This window comes from Rhinolophus sinicus, linkage group LG04 (assembly GCF_036562045.2).
Source record: "Rhinolophus sinicus isolate RSC01 linkage group LG04, ASM3656204v1, whole genome shotgun sequence".
Classification (NCBI taxonomy): Eukaryota; Metazoa; Chordata; class Mammalia; order Chiroptera; family Rhinolophidae; genus Rhinolophus; species Rhinolophus sinicus.
Genome location: NC_133754.1, coordinates 124298839 through 124318980, shown reverse-complemented (window position 1 = coordinate 124318980; position 20142 = coordinate 124298839). Strand labels below are relative to the sequence as shown.

The 20142-nt window shown below is 41.8% G+C and overlaps 2 protein-coding genes, 1 long non-coding RNA gene and 1 pseudogene across 4 annotated transcripts; 3 read left to right on the top strand and 1 right to left on the bottom strand.

Moving 5' to 3' along the window:
* Window positions 1-975: 975 nt before the first annotated feature.
* LOC109439667 (small ribosomal subunit protein uS13) lies at window positions 976-1437 on the top strand (annotated as a pseudogene).
* A 5118-nt stretch (window positions 1438-6555) lies between these two features.
* Window positions 6556-7154, top strand: LOC109457453 (interferon omega-1). Its single transcript, XM_074330329.1, has one exon. It carries the CDS (start codon window positions 6556-6558, stop codon window positions 7072-7074), a length of 519 nt encoding a protein of 172 aa, XP_074186430.1. The 3' UTR covers window positions 7075-7154.
* A 4215-nt stretch (window positions 7155-11369) lies between these two features.
* On the bottom strand, window positions 11370-15670 carry LOC141571110 (uncharacterized). Of its 2 annotated transcripts, none has more exons than XR_012495701.1 (3): window positions 15390-15670; window positions 13669-14377; window positions 11370-13151 (listed from the first exon to the last, which is right to left on the bottom strand). It is a non-coding gene; the product is annotated as an uncharacterized LOC141571110 (long non-coding RNA). The 2 variants fall into 2 exon arrangements; XR_012495702.1 differs by lacking the exon at window positions 15390-15670 and having other exon boundaries at window positions 13669-13833; window positions 14322-14588.
* A 614-nt stretch (window positions 15671-16284) lies between these two features.
* Window positions 16285-16820, top strand: LOC141571262 (interferon alpha-5-like). Its single transcript, XM_074331517.1, is given in 2 exon segments — window positions 16285-16612; window positions 16615-16820. Coding segments are annotated over 2 exon segments (534 nt in total).
* The last annotated feature ends 3322 nt before the right edge of the window (window positions 16821-20142 follow it).

Sequence of the window (20142 nt, the reverse complement as noted above, 5' to 3'; positions counted from 1 at the left end):
CAGTCTAGTTGTGTAGGACACAGCTTCCTGGCCCATGCTCGTATTATAAGCCTTGTGCTCCCCCCAGCTGAGGCATCGGTAGCGGGTTGTAGGTCAGTCAGTCACTCACAGCAGCCCAGCTCCAGGGAGAGCCCTTGTTCACAATCTTAGCTGTGGAGGGTGCAGCTCACTGGACCGTGTGGGAATCCAGACGGTGACCTTGGCGTTGGGAGCACAATGCTTCAACCACCTAAGCAACCAGCCGGCCCCCAAAAGATCACAATTTCTAATAGTAGCAAATACCTTTGGGAAAATTAATGTGTTTAATTTATTCAGTTGAAAAGAGGGCATTGGTGAATCAATCCTTTTTTTTTTTTTTTAACAGATGGTGAACACTGCATTGAGCAGGTGCATTTAAAGTTGGAGCTTGGAACCCTCCTGTGGATTAGGGTCCAAAACACAAAAATCATCAAACCTATATAAATAAAAAAATTAGAACCATTAGTCATTAAAGTGAATATTTAAAAAGCTATTATAGTGTACCCTGTGACAATCAATCATGACTGGACGATAGAGTCTATGAAAACCAAATTAGGAAACATAGAAACAAACAAAAAAAATTAATTTCTTGTCATACATACCAGGAAACCTCATGAAGTGTGTTAAGATGGTCACCACATGCTCAGCTTTCTGTGGATTCTGTTGGAAGTAAGGTAACCTTATCCTGCACTGATAGCTCTAGGACAACAAACCTAGACAGCTATCCAGACTCCTGGACAGTGAGGTGACAGCCCAGGCATGAGGGCCTTTGCCACTCAGACTGTGCGTGCAGAGTCTGGTGCCAGCGGAAAAAGCTTTATGTGTCCCTGTGTGGGTCATAGATGTTGGGCAGGCCAATGTCTGAGCCAAGAGTTTTTATTTCAGACTTTGGTAATTGTTTCCAAAATCAAAATGACATCTTGTTGCTCTTTCACAGGAGGCTTTCACAGCTCTGCCATGTCTCTAGTGATCCCTGAGAAGTTCCAGCAGCACGTTTTACGAGAACTCAACACCAGTATCGATGGGTGGAGGAAAATAGCCTTTGTCATCACTGCAATTAAGGGTGTGGGGCAAAGGTATGCTCATGTGGTGTTGAAGCACGCAGACATCGATCTCACCAAGAGAGCAGGAGAGCGCGCTGAGGAGGAGGTGGAACGTGGGATCACCATTATGCAGAATCCATGCTGGTACAAGATTCCAGACTGGTTCTTGAACAGACAGAAGGATGTGAAGGATGGAAAATACAGCCAGGTCCTGGCCAATGGTCTGGACAACAAGTTCCATGAAGACCTGCAGTGACTGAAGAAAATTCAGGCCCACAGAGGGCTGAGCCACTTCTGGGGACTTTGTGTTCGAGGCCAACACACCAAGACCACCAGCCACCAAGGCTGCACTGTGGGTGTGTCTAAGAAGAAATAAATCTATAGGCCTTGTCTGTTAATAAAGAGTTTATACAGCTAAAAAAATAAATAAATAAAATAAACGACATCTTGCTAAAGCTTACCCCTAAGAAAAATAGATGACATGGGTCAAAATGTGGGAAAATCATCTATGTTAGTGTATTACTTAACAGTATTAAAATAACTCACTCCTAGCTCTTTACTATGCACAAAATTAATGAGGTTGGGACTAGGTAAAAGGTCAATGGTAATGTTTTTAGTTTATTTTTAAAATCATTACACTTTACCTGCTTTGAACTCTTTTGGTATCAATAATAGACACACCATCACAATTTACATAGGTAAGTTCAGTACTCATTTAAATGTAAACATTACTTCCATTTTCCAATAGTTGTGTTTCTCAAAGTGGTTTGGGGACTCTTGAGACACTTTCTGTGAGTCCACAACGTCAAAATATTTTTATTATATTATTAAGATGTTGTCTTTTTCCCTCTCATTCTCCCATAATTGTCTGGTGTATTTTTCCAGATGTCAACTGATATGTGATAATGTCATCACACTAACAGTTCATAGAATGCATGTGTGTATAATGTTATGTATTAAAAGTTTCTCAGGGGGTGGCCGGATGTCTCAGTTGGTTAGAGCAAGAGCTCTTAACAACAAGGTTGCTGGTTCAGTTCCCACATGGGATGGTGGGCTGTGCCCCCTGCAACTAAGATTGAAAACAGTGACTGGACTTGGAGCTGAGCTGCACCCTCCACAACTAGACTGAAGGACAATGACATGGAGCTGATGGGCCCTCGAGAAACACACTATTCCCCAATATTCCCCAATAAAAAATTTTTTAAAAAAGTTTCTCAGTTTACATGTATTGTGTGGGAAATATTGACAGATACTATTCACATAAATGAAAACTTACCAGGTCCTCAATAATTGTTCATAGTGTAAAGTGATCCAAAAGTTTAAGAAATGCTATCCTATCAAACAAAGTCTTTCTCCCTGTCCTCATGCTTCTATTACATAGGACATCTGTATTCTTAAATATTTCAGAGATGTTATTTGCATTAAAGTGGAATTTCTAGTCGGTTTTTTTGATGATGAATCTTTCGTTTGCCTTTATTCCATGATTCCCATCTGGATCCTCTCCTCTTTCCAGGAACTTTCTTGGAGACCTCATCTCTGGCTGATTGAACTTTGTAGACCTAAAGTTATTTACCTAATCTTTATTTCCAATACAAATAATACTTCTATCATTTTATATTAATGGGGATTTTAATGGTATGCTTATTTCAGCCTGAAGTTTTATTTTGATTTTTCAAATAAGATGAGGCTAGAAAATTAAAGACAACTAAACTAAGCAATGTGGCCGAGTTTGGGATTCAAGCGAGACTCTCCTTGGTAAGTAGCCCTTTAAAAGCATTCACTGCTTCTGTCTAGGAAGTGCATAATGCTCCTCCATCTTGCTCACACGTAAGGTCTCTTCAGCGCTTACATCAAAACCGTTGGTTGCAAAGATAGTGAGAAGAAGAAAGTCTTCATTGGACTCCATCTGTAGACAACAGGAAGTCTTAAGCGGCTGGTGAGAAACAATTATCGTCTTTGGGAATGAGAACCACTGGCTGGCCTGCAGAGGTCTACTGTAGAACCAAAGAGGTCCTGAAGAAGAAAAGTCAGAGCCTATATGCTGGGTTACTTTTAGAATGGAAAGTTTTTGGTGCTTTTTGTTTATTCACAAACTCACAAGAAAAACCAAGAGTCCAAAATAATAATGTCCAGAGTCAGCAGTTAATGGATTAAAAAAATTATTTCAATATATTTAACTGAAGAAATTTTGGATTTTTTTTTCAGTTGGCAGAAAAATGTATTCCCTTATGACTATTTAAAAGGTATTTGTCTACTTTTCATTAGTACTTAAAGTGAGTCAGTTCAATTTCCTTATACCAAACCCTCTATTATCCTAAAAAATAATAGCAATCCTTTGCCATTTGAGGTGGACTTCAGAATCCCTGAACATTTCGCTCTCTCTGCTATACTGATTTAATCTCCTAGCCTCTCTTTGGTCTTAAGTTCTGTGTCATTTCCATCTTTTCTTTCTTTTAATAGGCCCTCTTAGACAAGCCATGATCTCAACTATCCCTAAGGTTTTTGGTACATTTCGAAAACAGGCAGACCTAGGAGATATTGTAGGTTCAGTTCCAAACCACCTCAATAAAGCAAGTATTTCAGTAAATTGAGTCAATCATTTTGCTGGTGGAGGGCCTTGCCTTCAACTTTGCAAAAAAATACATCTGTGAAGCACAATAAAATGAGATATGCCTGTAGTTCATCTCTCCAAATTTCTAATTCTCTCCAAATAGTTTTATGAATGAGTAGTAATATAAATAGGTGTGTCAGAAAGATTGAGTCATTGTTTGTGATCTTCAAAAACATTTAATGTTATCATTTTTTAAAAAAGATTTTATTGGGGAAGGGGAACAGGACTTTATTGGGGAACAGTGTGTACTTCCAGGATTTTTTCCAAGTCAAGTTGTCCTTTCAATTGTAGTTGTGGATGGTGCAGTTCAGCTCCAGGTCCAGTTGCCATTGTTAGTTGCAGGGGGCACAGCCCACCATCCCTTGTGGGAGTCGAACTGGCAACCTTGTGGTTGAGAGGATGTGCTCCAACCAACTGAGTCATGTGGGAGCTCAGCGTCAACTTAGCTCAAGGTGCCGTGTTCAATCTTAGTTGTAGGGGGTGGAGCCCACCATCCGTTGCAGGAGTTGAGGAGTCCAACTGGCAACCTTGTGGTTGAGAGCCCACTGGCCCATGTGGGAATCGAACCGGCAGCCTTCGGCATTAGGAGCACGGAGCTCCAACCGCCTGAGCCACCGGGCCAACCCCAAATGTTATCATTTTTAATATCACGATTATTATTATTATTATCCAGAGTAACAGCAGAATCTTATGGAATCATCATTTTCCTTTCTTTTAATTCTGTGTTTCTCAGAGTAATCTTCTCATTGTTTTGAGTGGATTTATCAACTAGGTAGAGTGCTCAGGCAAGGCTAATATCAACTATTCTGGCAGAAAGGGGTAGTGTTCTAGCAACTGGGGTTCTGGTTGTCAGTTTCTATTGAGCGGATTGGTGTGATTCCTGCCTTCCCTCCTCCAAGTTTATCTCCTGTGGATTAAATAGAAGACCAATCAGATGACTTGGTCTTGCGAGGTGAGGGCAGTTCAATTGACCCAGGAGAAGAGCATAGAAGTTGTTCTTGTTTGAGCATCTGGCAAGAGCAGCCATTTTTCTGCTTCTGTGTAATTCAATATTGGCATTTATCCTTCCCCTCTTTGATAGTCCCTACCAAATTTGTTGCATCAAATTTTGCTAATTTACACTTTTCCATTTTGATAGTGGAAAAGTCACTTCCCTTAATTCATTTTCATGACATTCAGAGCTTATTTGTTTTCTTTATGCCCACACATGTCGAGTTTTGCTTTCTACAAAAGTTGAAATGAGAAACAAAAACTCTGAAGCCTTGAAAATTGTAGAGAAAAATGGTGCAGCCTTTTGCCTTTCTTCTATTTCTTTTTGTTTGCATTAACCTCAGGATGAAGTAGATTGTAATGGAGGACCAGCATGACAAAACATACCCCATAAACCACTACGGGAAAAAAGAGTTAAAACAATTTTAAATGAAAAAATTATGAAAAAATAAAGAAAAGAAGGTTGTTTCTCCCTGACTTAACGCCTGGGCCTCACTGCCCTGTTGTCTCAGCGTGAGACAGAAATAAGGGAAAAAAAAGAAGGTCAACAGACTCATGCAGACTGAATAATTAAAGGTACTAAAATTTGTAATAAAATCTTTTATCAAGAGGTATTTTGAGCATAACAAGGGATCAATCATTTAAATAAACAAGTTGAACAATCAAGCTGTACTGGAAAAAAAAAATTATTTCCCTACTAAAGGTGAAATGATTACAATTGGATAACTATTTCCTCCACTTACTTAGAAAAAAAATAAACTTTGGTATCAGCACTGAGGACTGGTTTCAGTCTTGATACCTGGGGACATGGGTCAGGAGGTCACCAGTGAGAACAAGGGTCCTTAGCACATCCAGTGGGAAGGGCCAGCTTCCTAGAAAATTCATTATTTTGCCAACAAAGACACAATCTCTCCACAGCAGGGGAATCCTAAAATCCTCAGGATGTGGTCAGCCTGCCTTTAGGAAGTGAGTCAGGAGAGTTTGGGTTGGGGACTCTCTGTCACTTCAGAGGGAAAGGATTTCTAGAGGTGATACCTCCCTTGTGAGTGAGGTGCTCCTGGGAAAAGAAAATTATCTTGGTATTAGAATCGCCAACCTACATGCACCAGGAAGAACCAGGATTCATGCTGCAAGTATTGGCACGACCTGAGGAGCCCTATGGACCTGTTACAAAATGGTAGAAAGAAAGGGCAACGTCTCTGTTAGTTGTGACCTTGTGGCCCCAGTGAAGTGTAACCACATGGACCTGCATGAATGTGTTCTAACAGGAAGAGAAACATCCCAGAAACTTACTCACTAATGATCACCATCCTCTGCTGTGAATAAAATAGTAACAAATCGCAGTCCTGGGTGCTGAAGAGCTTATTTCCTATACACGGTGTGGTAAGTACCTAACAAAATACACAAAGCCACGGGGCTGAGGGAGCCTGTCTCCCTCTGCAAATAAAGTAAGGAGGTAAAAATGTTGCCCAGATTCAAGGCCAAATTTTGTTTCTAATGAGGAGAAGGACAATATTTATGTATTAAAATGTACATGATATGTGCATATGTTTGTGCATTTGCATAGCTACTCACAGTTCTGACTTCTGGACAAGACGTTTCTCAATTGATTGATCAGTATCCATTTCCATGGGCACATTTGGATTTTACCGGGAAACTTCAACTTCTATGACAAAATTAATAGTGTAGACTGATATTTTCTTAGAGTAAATGGAGAAGACATGAATGAAAACAAAATAAAGGAAGTGAAAGTGTGGTGAAATGTTTAGAAAATGAAAATTATTGTGTTCCCTATATAATGGCCATGCTCCGAAAGATTGTCATCAGAGGACCTAGAGGCCAAGGTTCATCCGACGCTCAGCTGAGCCAGGCCAGCAGCACCCACGTTTCTCCATGGCCCTCATGCTCTCTCTCCTTTCGGCCCTGGTGGTATTGAGCCATGGCCACGGTGGGTCTCTGGGCTGCAACCTGACTCTGAACCATGATCTGGTCAGCAATGAGAACGTCGTGCTCCTGGATCAAATGCGGAGAATCTCCCTTTCCCTGTGCCTGGATGACAGAAAAGACTTCAGATTCCCCCAGCAGGCGGTGAATGGCAGCCAGGTCCAGAGGACCCAGGCCATCTCTGTCCTTTACGAGATGCTCGTGCAGACCTCCAGAGTCTTCCTCACAGAGCACTCTGCTGCCTGGAACACGACCCTGCTGCACCAGCTCCTCACTGGACTCCATCGGCAGCTGGAAGACCTGGAACCCTGTTTGGTGCAGGACGTGGGACAGGCAGAATCTGCTGCTGGGAAGGACCCTACACTGGCCGTGAAGAGGTACTTCTTGGGCATTCGTCTCTACCTGAAACAGAAGAAATACAGTGACTGTGCCTGGGAGGTTGTCAGAGACGAAATCATGAGTTCCTAAGCTTCATCAACAAGCTTGCAAGAAGGGTTAAGAAAGAAGGATGGAGACCTGGGCTCACCTTGAACTGATTCTCACCGATGACTGTGCCACATCATCCTTGCACATGTGTTTGGTCATTTCAAAGGGCTCTTCTTTCTGCTTCAGTCACAGAATTGATTGTATTTAATTCAGCAAATATTTTGTCAGAGCATTAAGTTAGACTGTGTTAAAAAATTCAGCTCCAGTGTCATCAGCCCGGAAGAGGGGACTGTTGTTATGGTTATTTGTATGTTTGTTTGTTTACTTATTTATTTAATTTATTTCTGTATTTATTCTCTTTTTTCCAGAGTCTATCATATTTATAATATTTAAAAACCATATGTAATTACATGCTCATTTTTACATTGTATTAAAATTTACAAAACATGTTTACATTTCCATGTTTATTTTGCATTTAGTTTGTATTAATTACTTATGAAAGAAACCTTGTTGAGTTTTTAAAATTCTGAGATCGTGAATCTTATTTTTGTATGTAAATCTATTTCAAAATAGATTTTGTCCTATAGAACAGTTGTTGTGAAGTCCTATGGAACAGTTCTACCACTTGTCATAAAATGCCTGCCAAAGCCGGAATGCTGTGGAATTGAGAAGAGTTCTGGAAAACATGGAAAACGTTCAGTACCCATGTCAGAGGTGCAACTGATTTACACTCACTCAGTAAAGAGAGGTGCGTAGAAACACGTGAGAGGAGTCATCCAGAATGAGGTGGGAAAGATGAGTGGTGTTGACTGGCCGGTCCCTGCTCCTGGTGTCTTTCTCCCACCCACCCCCTGTCCTGCTTTACTGAATGCAGTCAGTCCCTTATACAGCCACTTCACTCCCTCCACCCTGCTACCCTCCCTCACAAGTGCTCTGGTTCCCTTGTGGTTTCTAGGTTCAAGGTTTCTCCTTAGAGTAGAAAGCCACAAAGGACAAAAATTGAAAAGGAGCTGTTTTTCAAAATCGTTGTAGACAGTTTTGTTTCCATGAGCATTCTGATGACTATTTGGGGGTCCTGACTCAATGCTATGGTTACAATGATGAACTTGGTGCTGAAAGTCAAAGGATCAACTGAGCTCAGTTCACTGCGTGGGCTAATAAAGTCCTCACGTAGGAACTGCGCCCTCCGCTGGCCACCTGGGACATGGCCAGATCGAATGTAGGAGGGCAGCCTTTTCTTCCAATCCCCAATCTTAGTCCTTCCCGGAGATCCACTTCCGAAATGAACAACAGGCTGTCTGGGTCAAGATGTGACATCATACTTGAATACCACACTGTTGTAGCTTACATCATTACAAAAAGAAAAAGTGTGCTGCTTCAGGCAGGGCACGGCTTTTCTGCACAGTGGGCCGCTCTAAAGAGAGAAGGAATAAAACTGCATTTCCTGCTCCAGCCTGCTACTAACTAGCCTTATCCACACTGTGGGCTAGAGCTGTGCAAAATGGGCGTGCTACTGCTTTGGTGTTTTCATTAACAGGAAATGTTCTAGTTGATGGTTTTAAGTATCAGTGTGAACAGTGAATTTCCAGTTTCATCAAGTCATTCCAAATATGTGATTCTGTCTGACTGATTGGAAAATATTATCATTATCAGTGGAATGATGATATTGGCAGTTCTTCCAAGTAGTCAGAGTTCAGATATATTTTCTGAACTGTTAGAGAATTCTAATGTTGCCGACTGACAAGCAGAGGCTTTTTCATTGACGTGTAAGAATAGTGGTAGAATTCCGGAGGTGTTACTGAAGCCTACACAGTGTTGGACTTGACATAGTTCCCCAGGGATTGTGTGTGTGTGTGTGTGTGTCTGTGTGTGTGTGTGTGTGTGTGTGTGTGTGTGTGTGTGTGTGTGAATTGTTCACGTAGCGAGGAGAGACGACAATTCGGAAGGATTTCTTGAATCTTTGCCTCAGTTGACCTCGCCAATGCTTTAGTTTGCTCTCTATAAATTGTGGGTGGGGAAGATCGTAATGATATATTAATACATTTTTGTCCTTTATCTTCCTCTTCTCTACTACTTCTTCTGCGTGGACGAGTTTAGCAGCAGGAGAAAGTCTTACCAATTCTGCACTTCTTCTGTGTCTGTCTTTGATTCCTAAACATCTTTCAAATATTATGATCCTTTCTAAATGGGGTTTTGAAGAAGATACACATATGGTATATATATCATGTCCATGAGAATATACGTATATATATGTAGACATAGATGTGTATACATAAACATCTACACATACATATGTGTATAATTTTATTTACTTTCATTCATTTCGTTAATTATATCCAGTGTGAAAAGCTGAATATTGAAAAGGACTAATATCCATTATTGTGCAGATAGAATTAGGGAATGAGTAATTTGGTGGTGTTGTTTCAAATCGGTCTCCAGTGAGTCTGTTGGCATGATTTCCCCTCCTGTCCCCAAACTGATTACATCTGGGAGGAAAAATGACAGAGAAATCACGTGGATGGTTTTGCACAGTTGACGGCTGGCCTCCGACTACAATCACTCTCCTTTAAGTCCCCGCCAGAGTAATCGGCTCTATCTTTCCTTGTTTCCTTCTACTGGCCCTTCATCATTCCCTTTGCCATAAGCCTTAGACTCCAGTTCCATTGCAGCTGAATGATATTTTGTCGTTTTGACACTCGAGGGTCAGCCCTTTGGCCTATTCAGGCCTTCAGACGGTTAGATGAGGGCCACTCAGGTCAGGAAGGGTGATCCGCTTTCCTCAGTCCATCTACTGAAAGGTTAATCTCATCTCAAACCACCCTCGCACACACTGAGACCGATTGACCAAATATCTGGACACCCCGTAGTCCGATCAAAATGACACAGAAAATTCACCATCACAAGAGTTTAAAATATTGTGAAGCCTACTGGATTGGTAAACCCTGTATCTCCCTAACCCCACGTGCTTGATTGAATTAGGTTATATGCTTTCAACCTGACATAAAGCCATGGATCAATATTCTCTGGGACACCATGCGAGTGATGAAAGCGTTTAAAGTAAGTGTTGTTTTGGTCAAAAATATCCTTCCCCGTTACAATGAGAAAGCAGCACAAGGTTTATACACACTTTTTTTGACAATTAAGATCACGCAAGAAATCTATAGTATGTGAAATTGCGTGGACTTGAAGGATACCACGATTCCCTCCCCCAAGGTAGTTTTGTGCGATCAGCACAGATCAAGGGTTAACACTAAGGGTTAATTCATACAGTGCTCTTCGTTCTGTCACCCATGAGGTGTTGACTGCACAGAGGTGAAAATGTGCTTGGCAATGTGGATTCCGGGAAAGTGAGACAGGGATGCTGACTGTTCTCCAGGGAGCAGGGAGGACAGACATTAAAGGCTCAATTAGGATGAATGAAGTCCGAGCATGCTCAGTGCAGCTCAGAGCAAAGAGAACTGATGAAGACGAGGGACTGGAAGTCAGCTGAAAGCTTCACTTTCTTCAAAATCTGTGGCTCCTGAATTGAAATGACATCAGATTGTCATTTCCGCTCTTCGGACACCGAGACAACTTTACTAGTGGTCACATAGGAAATTGTAAAGATTAAACGAAATATGTGCAAATTACAGGCTGAGAATCTGATCATAGGGAGTGATAGCTGCCTTTAGTATTAAGGTCACATATGATAATCGTATAGTCCATGTTCAGCCCAGCCAAGAGAAGCTTTGATTGCAGTTCTTTTAACATTCTCGGGGGTGTGCGTGGTGAGGTTCCCCAATGGAAACTCTAGGAGAGGGGCTTGTATGTAGGACTTTGAAGGAACAGGCCCTAGTTTCCACCCTTAGATCAGTGCCTGGCACATTAATTGAGGGAAATCTTACAGCACACTTGAAACCCTCTGCAGAAAACCAGAATGGAGAAAAGTTGTCAAAGACAAACAAAAAAACAAATGGCTGTTCTACGAATCCTATAAATGAGCTAAATAATCCCTTCCCTCATCCGCAGATTCAGAATACCTCTGGTGATATTATGTTAAGGCACAGATTAAATTAAAAGGTTGCAAAGACCAGGAAAATGGTAAAAGAATTAAAACGGGATGCGGTGGAGAGGATGATGGGAAATGAGACATTCTGAGATTTTCAGCCACTGAAGAGCACAACACTCTAAATCAAAAGCTATCTCCTGGATTAATAGTGGCGTAAAGTGATTACGTTCCCCAGACACGGAAGTTGAGAAGGCATCAAATCTAAGGAATGAAGATAAATATTATTTTCATTCAATGCTAAAAAATGAAAATTCATGCTGAAATGTCCATGACGAACAAAATATCAACATTTAAAAGACAAGAAATGACCTTGTATTGCAAAGCCCTGAGAGTCTTACAGAGGAAGGGGGCCACATACAAGTAAAATTTTGGTAAGTTCCATGCAGTTGCTAAAATTCTGAGCACCGAGCGTTAATTCACATAGTTCTCTTCATTCTGTCGAAAGAAAATTAAACTGTCCTCCACTGCTTTCACACAACTCTTAACTTTCCTTTTGAACAGTGTTGTCAAGGTGGAGTCCTATGAAAGCCGATTCACTAATGTCATATTAAATAAACATTATTTAAAATCGTCACGGAGTCACCAGAAATTGTCAAACACGAAAACAAGTAAAGAAGTAGTCTTGAAAATAGTAATGAGTTCACTTCCCCTAAAGCCAAGAAAGTAAAATTATCTTCAATTCTTCTTTCTATGTAGGTAAAATACAGTTTCAATGAAGTGAAGGAAAATGCTGTCTCAATAGTGTTAGTGTTAAAAAATATTCTGTAAATATTACGTTTGTCTTTTTTTCAATAGTAAAGGTTCTTTACCTTTTAAAAAGTTTAATTAAATGCTCTTTTAAGCTGAAATGTGAAAAATATTTTCCACATTTTACCTTTGATATTTTTACTTAATGTTAAAATAGTTCAATATTTTGGTAAAACGCGGATTTAATGTTCCAACTTTTCATTTTTTCAGTACTTTACCCCAGCACCTGTAACGCTGTAACGTTGAAAAGTCACCAGGAAAGTCACAAAGCCTGACCCGGGGGCGCACATTCTTCCCGGGCTCGGGCCCCCAGGGTGGCCGCGCCCCGACTCACTCCGATGGCGTCCCCAACGCTGTCCTGTCACATCCCATGGTTTCCGTGTTCCTCTGTCTCTGAATCTGTCGGCATCTCGCACAGACACTGTCCCGAAGCCGTAAAAACGACTCAACATGTTCCGATTCCGAGCCTCAAATCTCTCCGTAAACGGATTCTTTGTGAAAGTGGCCTCGCTAGGGTTTCTGTGCGAAAGGAAAGCACAAAACTGGGGGAAAGCGCAGTAAACGCGCGTTTCTGTTCTCCGTCCCTAAGCAATGTGTCCCCGGCGCGGCCACGGCAAAGCTCGGTCTTCAGCCGTCCGGGCCGCGGAAAGGCAATTTTCTTTCCTACACTATTAAAGCAGCGCCGAGTTTGTTCCTCAATGAGGCCCTGGACTTTTCTCTCCGCTACCCGAATCGCAGAGAGGCTGCCAAGTCTGCGTCCGCGCGCCCTCTTGCGGCCAGCTCGAGAAGCACGCTTCTCAGTAAACCCTCGAAGGAACCTTCGCGCTGTGGAGCGGTGCCCGCGCGCCCCCTGCAGGGCGTCTAGCGAAGCGTCCAATTCTCAATGGCCCAGATCTGTTGGTGGCTAGTGGCGGGAGTGATGCTGGGCTCCATCCGGGCTTTTTCTCTTGGCGGGGACCTGTCTTGGAGCCACAGCCTAGAAAAATGGGAAATCCTCAGTCTTATGGGACAGCTGGAAAGCATCCCCCCTCACTTATGCCTGAACGACAGAATCGACTTCCGATTTCCTTGGGAAACTGGGAACATCACCCAAATGCAGAAGACACAAATCACTTGTTTGTGCCTCCGGATGCTTCAGCAGACCTTCAACCTGTTCAATACAGACAAGAGCCCTGCAGCTTGGGACCACACGCTCCTCGCCAAACTGCTCTCTGGCCTTGATGACAGTCTGGAAGAGCTGGGGCAGACTAAAGAACAAACTCTGGTTTGTCCCGACCATTTGGGAATTCGTATCCGGAATTACTTCCGCGTAATCCTGAAGTATCTGAAGAAAAAGAAATACAGCTCCTGTGCTGGGGAGGTTGTCAGAAGTGAAATTCAAGTTCGCCTTTCTCTTGTGTAACAACCCTCAAGCAAAGTCCACAAACAAAGAAGAAACTTATATTTGTAAATCTCTATTAGATGACGCTGTTTGCTAAGCCCCAGAACAATCACAATTCACTTTTCGGCACCGGCTGAGAAATTCCTGAAACCAAAACCAGGGCCTTATTTAAGAAAATCAGTTTTCATCATGATGCTACAAAATTATAGATAGGGAAAAGAACTACCTTTTCAAATAAATAATTTTATGATATAATTTGGATAACCTGTTTAAGGGTGATTTTTTCGGGGCTCGGGGGTTCAGGATAACATTTGCTGTCCAAAGTGTAAAGTCCATTCTTTTTATGGGAAGGTTCATCAGGATAGTATTTTGTTAAACACATTTGTCAGTTAAGTTAATGGTAGCTGTTCTAAGTGATAAACAGAAAACCATTCATACATTGATCATTATAAAGACTTACCTTTCCTTTGTAAAAGAACACAGTGCAATCATTCCTCAACAGAGGACTCTCTGGTTGGTTGTTCTGCAGTGATTCAATGTCATGGGTACTTTCTATTGTGTGACTTTGCCATATTCAACATGTTATGCCACATTTGTCTCTGGTACTCAAGTCTATACCACTCAGCTGTAAAGGGAAAATTATGGCAGATCACATGGGGTGTTTTCAAGGGCCAGGACTCTACAGGGCAATATGAGTTACACTCACCACAGTTGTTCTGAATTTATTCTCATGGGACGTCTAGGTGCAATAAGTTCAGAAGCAGACTCTACTCTGGGGACTAACTGGGAGAGCAGACAAGTTCAGTGTATACGACCACTGTTCATTTTTATGCGATCTGTCTTAATGCTCTTGTAGGTCAAAAAATACCCCAGATGTTATTTTTACCAATGTGCTGCACGAACATTATCAATACAACTGCAAGTCTGATTCTACAAATTAAACTCTGGGGGACATAGCATGGAGGTCACTAGTTACAGCTCACAGCATCACTGATCCTGTGAAAGAAGCATTCAGGTTGATTCTCAAGGCACAAGCTAAAGTTAAAGAACGGCCACAAGTGTGTAGACGAGGTCTCAGAACACAGTGTAAAGTGCAAGTTGTTTCCTTATTACCCGGGGGAGACGAGGAAAGTCTGATCAGGTAGCTCCTTGCAGGTTCTCGAGGATCCCTGAAATAAACGCAGAGCGTGAGTCTTCTTTTTATGACGAGGCCTATGATTCTCATCCTGATAGTCTAAATATTGAAGATACAAACCTGAAGTAAATATCTCCCAGACCCAACAATCTTTTAAATTACTGCCTCATACAATATTTAATACAACGTCCTTCAGAGAACCATGAGGAATTTGCAAAGTATTTAGTTCTCTAGTTCACTCAATTCATGTCTATCTAGTGGATTATTCTTTCTCCCGTTGTTACCTTCATTATTCTGTTCATGAATATTGACTGTGCTCCTGAAATAATAGGGACTGCACTAAATGCCAAGGTTGAGTAAAATGATTTCTCTCTTTTGAGGTATTTTACAGACCCCGGGGATGTTTTCTTAGAAGAAATTAGGTCGGGTATGTCTTAGTCCATTCAGGTTACTTTAATAGAAGAGCATGGAGTCCGTAGCTTGTGAAGGGCAGACATTTCTTGCTCACAGTTCTACAGGCTGAAATGTACATGAGGGTGTCATCATGGTTGGCTTTGGAGGACAGCCTGCTTCCTGGGGACATAATGCCGAGTTCTCCTGTATCCTCACATGGCAGGAGAGGGAGGGATCTAGCGCAGGCCTCTTTTATGAGGGCACTAATACCATTCACGAGGCTCCTCCCTCAGGCCCTAATTATTTCCAAATTTCCTCATCACATTACATGATCACTTCAGGGGTTCAGACTTCCACATGTAAATTTTATGGGAACATAATCATGAGACCATAGCAGGTCACTATAGAAATCTTAGCTATGACAATGGCTTGTTGCTCTGCAAAGCCCGAGTCTATGCAACAAAATCTTATTCCTTAGTATCCGTTTTTCTCGTGTATCACATGAGAATCCTTGGTTCAATGAAGACAGGCAAAATGCATGCAAGATCAGTGCTCCAAACCTCTGGTGACTTGGTGGCTCTTTGGAGGACTTTCCTTCCATCATTGGCTTGATTTCAGAGTCATATTGTGAGAGGTGGCCTCTGCTTACTTACCAGCTGCCACTGGCTGTCTTGTGGATGTTCCTCATGTTTGAGCCTCAGGGTGACGTGGTTTTTGACGCTCAAATGCAAACAGTTTATATTTTATTACTTAGTTCTACTAAAGTTATTCATATCATCAATAATTATGTCAAAACTAAACCAAAAAACGTTGACAAGATAGATGAATATTTAGCAACCACTGAAGTTAAAAATTACTTTCTGATATGGAGTAAAATTTAAAGTTAAGTACCAAAAAATAAATGTTAGATAACTAATTTAAGTTTTCAATGGTGTTTAGTCGTTTTGAGTGATTCTAAGTTCCACCTACACATTGATATTAGTTTGACGTATGACATACATTTTTATTTGAACACGAGGTGGGATATGTTACTATATATATGAGTAAATATATTGCGTTAAAAGTCAGTCTGGAAACTTAGTTAAAAAGTTAAATTAACTTGAATTACGTTAAAGGAAACATCAATAGCTTTTAAATTTAACTTGCAGCTTGAAATGTTTACTATTCAATCTTAATCCTTCACAGAATATTTGGATTAAATTTTACACTTTCTTTTCATATATGTGAAGCACAGATACACATGCAGTACATACATGTATATCGTACAACTGTGTTAAGTTTTCCTGGGGGATCCACTAACGAAAACATCTGGAAGACTCTTTGGGCAAGGAGTAATATGAAAATATAAGTTTGCATGGCACTGATCTAAGCCATGTAGAAAGTGCATCAAGGAAAACAAAAGCAGAAGTAGAAAGGGGACATTCAGAAATTGGAAATTCGTTATGTCCCCTACATGAGACGCATGCAACAAAGGAAGGGCTTCAGAGCCTGGAGACAAGGTGTGCAGGCCCCGGGCTCAGCCAGGCCAGCAGCATCTGACAGCCCCCAATGGCCCTGCCCTTCTCCTTCCTGATGGCCCTGCTGGTGCTCAGCTGCCACTCCCGCTGCTCTCTGAGCTGTGACCTGCCTCACAACCACAGGCTGCTTAACAGGAGGGCCTTGGTGCTCATGGCACAAATGAGGAGAATGTCCTCTTTCTCCTGCCTGAAGGACAGACATGACTTTGGATTCCCCCGGGAGGCGTTTGGTGGCAACCAGTTACAGAAGGCTCAAGCCATCTCTGTCATCCAGGAGATGACCCAGCAGACCTTTGACCTCTTCAGAATACAGGGCTCCTTCGCTGCTTGGGACAAGACCCTCCTGGACAAGTTCTGGCTGGGCTTTATCAGCATGTGAATGACCTGGAAGCCTGTCTGATGCAGGAGGTGGGTGTGGAAGGGACGCCCATGGTGAATGAGGACTCCCTTCTGGCCCTGAGGAAATACTTCCAGAGAATCACCCTCTCTCTGCAAGAGAAGAAATACAGCCCTTGTGCCTGGGAGATTGTCAGAGCAGAAATCAGGAGATCCTTCTCTTACCAATGAACTCGTGGGGAAGATGAAGGAATGAGAACGACACCTGGTTCCCCATGGAGATGATTCTCACGGAGTAATAATATAACACTTCCTCGTGTTTGTCATGGCAAAGACTGTCTGTTATCTTGTGTTGTAATCATGACATAAGTGCAATCAATTTGTCAAAGACTTTCAGGAGTTTTAGGTAACATGATGTTCAACTTTACAGGCACTCGTCACTTACAGATGCCCATGCTGATGGATCTGTGTATCTATTTTAATATTCATTTATTTGTAATAATTTTTTTCATACAGTGTCACGCACATGCATCTTTACACTGTGGTGATAAAATACAATATGTTCTTTCTATTTAGTTCTTTACATTTGTGACTTTTTTGTTTATTACAATTTTACCATAGTAAACTTCTCGTATTAGTTTATTTTTAAAAGAAACACCAAGCCTGACTGTGCAACTTGGTTTAAAGAATGGATCGCACAAATCATTTACCCATCACATTATATTCAAATTTTAGGTAATTGTTGACTGTCTCTATATCAGGTTGAGTTTTACCCTCAGAATACAGAGGTGAACAGAACGAATAAGGTTCCTGCTCTCTTGTTTCTTTGATTCTTGTGGGGAAAGGAACCTAAAAGCAGTGGTCAAAATTCATGTTACGTTCAAAGCTGTATTGAGCAGAAGGGAAAAAAATGAATTCTCTCCCCAGCATATACTTATATAACGTGTCTCTTTCTATCAAATTCTTAGGACCTGTATCCTACTTTTCAGTAACTGATCTAAAAAGAGGCAGCCGAAAAAAACAGAATTCTGTCATGAATTCTGGAGAAGGCTGAAAAATGGTCATTCCTCATTTCACAGAAGTGTCTTATTTTTTCAGGGATGAAATGGTAGCTTGTACTCATATCTGAGAGAGGGAAATAAATATCTAGCTAACGGGCAGAGCAGCAGGATAGGTAATGCCTCTAGCGTCTGGCACATTCCAGGATACACCCCCATAGCACAACACTTTCCTTCCTCTCCAGGGTAGAAAGCCACTCAGCCCTTTGTCATTCACCCTTTACCTCTCAGCCCATTCACACAACTGCTTTCTGTTCCATTGTGGTTTCAGCTTAAAAATTTCCCTAAAGAGCAGAACATTACAAGTAAAAAGCATAAGGGCATCACATTGCGAGGTTTTGCAGAAACGTCTTCATGAGAGGCTTTCCTTCATGTGTTGAGTGTGATGTAATAGTAGCTGTAACTAGCAGAAAACAGAAAGTGGATCCAGCCTGTGGGAGGGCAAAGAAAACTCCTCTCAGGAGAAACAGCTCCCTGGTGACCCAGTGGAACAAGTGCTGAGACCCAGCCTGGGGGGCAGGCTTCTGATCTAGGCAGATGCTACCACTTCCTGGGGACGTCCCTTCATGCTACGAAACACGACTACTTCTTGGTAACGATACGTTCTAATGCCATCATGATCTGCCTGTTGCCTTACCCTGTGTCTATTACAAAGAGAAAGAGTGTGAGTCTCTGGTTCCAGGCTGGCGGACTGTTTGGACTGTGCAGTTAAAGGGACAGAGAAAGGTGTGTTCCCTGCCTACAACCTACTGTGCAGACCAGAGCTTCCCTGTGAATCACCCCTTCCACACACTACAGGACTCTGGGGGCAGGTAGAGCTGCCAATCCGGGAATGGACCTCAGTGCTAATCAGGAAAATCTCTTGAAACATTGATCATACAACTGTCAATAGCACAACATTAGTTTCACAGATTTACTCCTATTATCAGACTCCAACTATCATGGAATAGAGAAATGTTCTCATTGTCATCTTGAAAAACGAACTTGAAATCTCTTTCACTCAGTGGGAAAACCTCTGCATATGTAGCAAAATGGTGCAGCCCGATATAAGCTAAGGATTGTGAAGAATAGTGTTATTGTTCCTGCGAGCTAGTGACATTTTGTTTATTCAAATATATCAATGTGGTATATGTTGAGAGGAATTTCTATGATGAGCATAATATCTTCCCTGAGGTATTTCACCAGGAAGTATGTGTCATTGCTAAGGGAACAGGGAGCGCCTGCGACTGTGGAGGGCTCAGCCGTCTTTTCCTGAGGTAACACGCTCAAGGTTCGGATTTGCTGCTTTCCAACTGGGGATTGGCTAGGGCCGTAGTTAAATTTCAACATATTTCTGTCCTGTGCGGTTCTGTTCTCCCCTCTGGAGGATGGAGTGATTCAGAAGATGCACAACGATTGGGAACACTTGGCTTCCCAGAGTATTCGTCAGGGTTTTCTAGAAGAGGACCAACAGGTTGGACACCTTAGGAAGGCTTGGATTTCTGAGTCATAAGGCAGTCTGTTGGCAGAATTCCTTCTTATCTTGGGAGGTCGGCCTTTTTCTGAAAGGAATTTTAAAAGATGAACTTTTCAATCGCGTGAAATACGCAAGATAGGATTCAGTATTGAACCATATTCTGCCAGCAATTAGGTGTGATCCTGGAGAATTTAGAACTCTTTGAGCATCACCTACCTCACATGTAAAATAAGGTGGAAATATTCCTAGAGTTATTGTGAACATGAAACAAACTAAAACATCTTCAAACATGTTTACAGTGTTAAGGCTTAAATATGGTAACTGTTTTCTGATTTTTAAATACAGCTATGCGAAGGTCAGACAATTAAATATGTAAATTTATTGCAACAATGTTGCTAACCTTTCTTCGACATCAGTGGCCTATTCATTATGAACGTGTACCAACTGGACAAACAGTTAACCAACTTTACTATTTAGAGGTGCTGAAAAGGCTGTGTGACAAAGTTAGACGACTTGAGCTTTTCCCAAACAATTCATGGCTCTTGAGTAAGGACAATGCACCAGCTCACATGGGACTATCTGTCAGGGAGTTTTTAGCCAGTCAACAAATAACTGTATTGGAACACCCTCCCTACCCACTTCATCTGGCCCCCAGTGACTTCTTTCTTTACCCAAAGATAAAGAAAATATTGAAAGGAAGACATTTTGATAACACTCAGGACATGAAGGGTAATATGACAACAGCTCTGATGGCCATTCCAGAACAAGAGTTCCAAAATGGCTTTGAAGGGTGGACTAGGAGATGGAATCGGTGCATAGTTTCCCAAGGGGTCCCTGGAAGGTGACCCTACTGATATTCAGCAGCGAGCTATGTAGCACTTTATCCAGGATGAGTTCGCGACTCAATTGTCCTACTCGAGTATCAGAATAGTGAACTCTCCCATCTCTCAATAAATACCTGCAAAAACACGACAGTGTGAAAAACAGAATTCTGGGAAGTGTTACGAAGACTCAAGTATAGTCACTACTCGCATCGAGG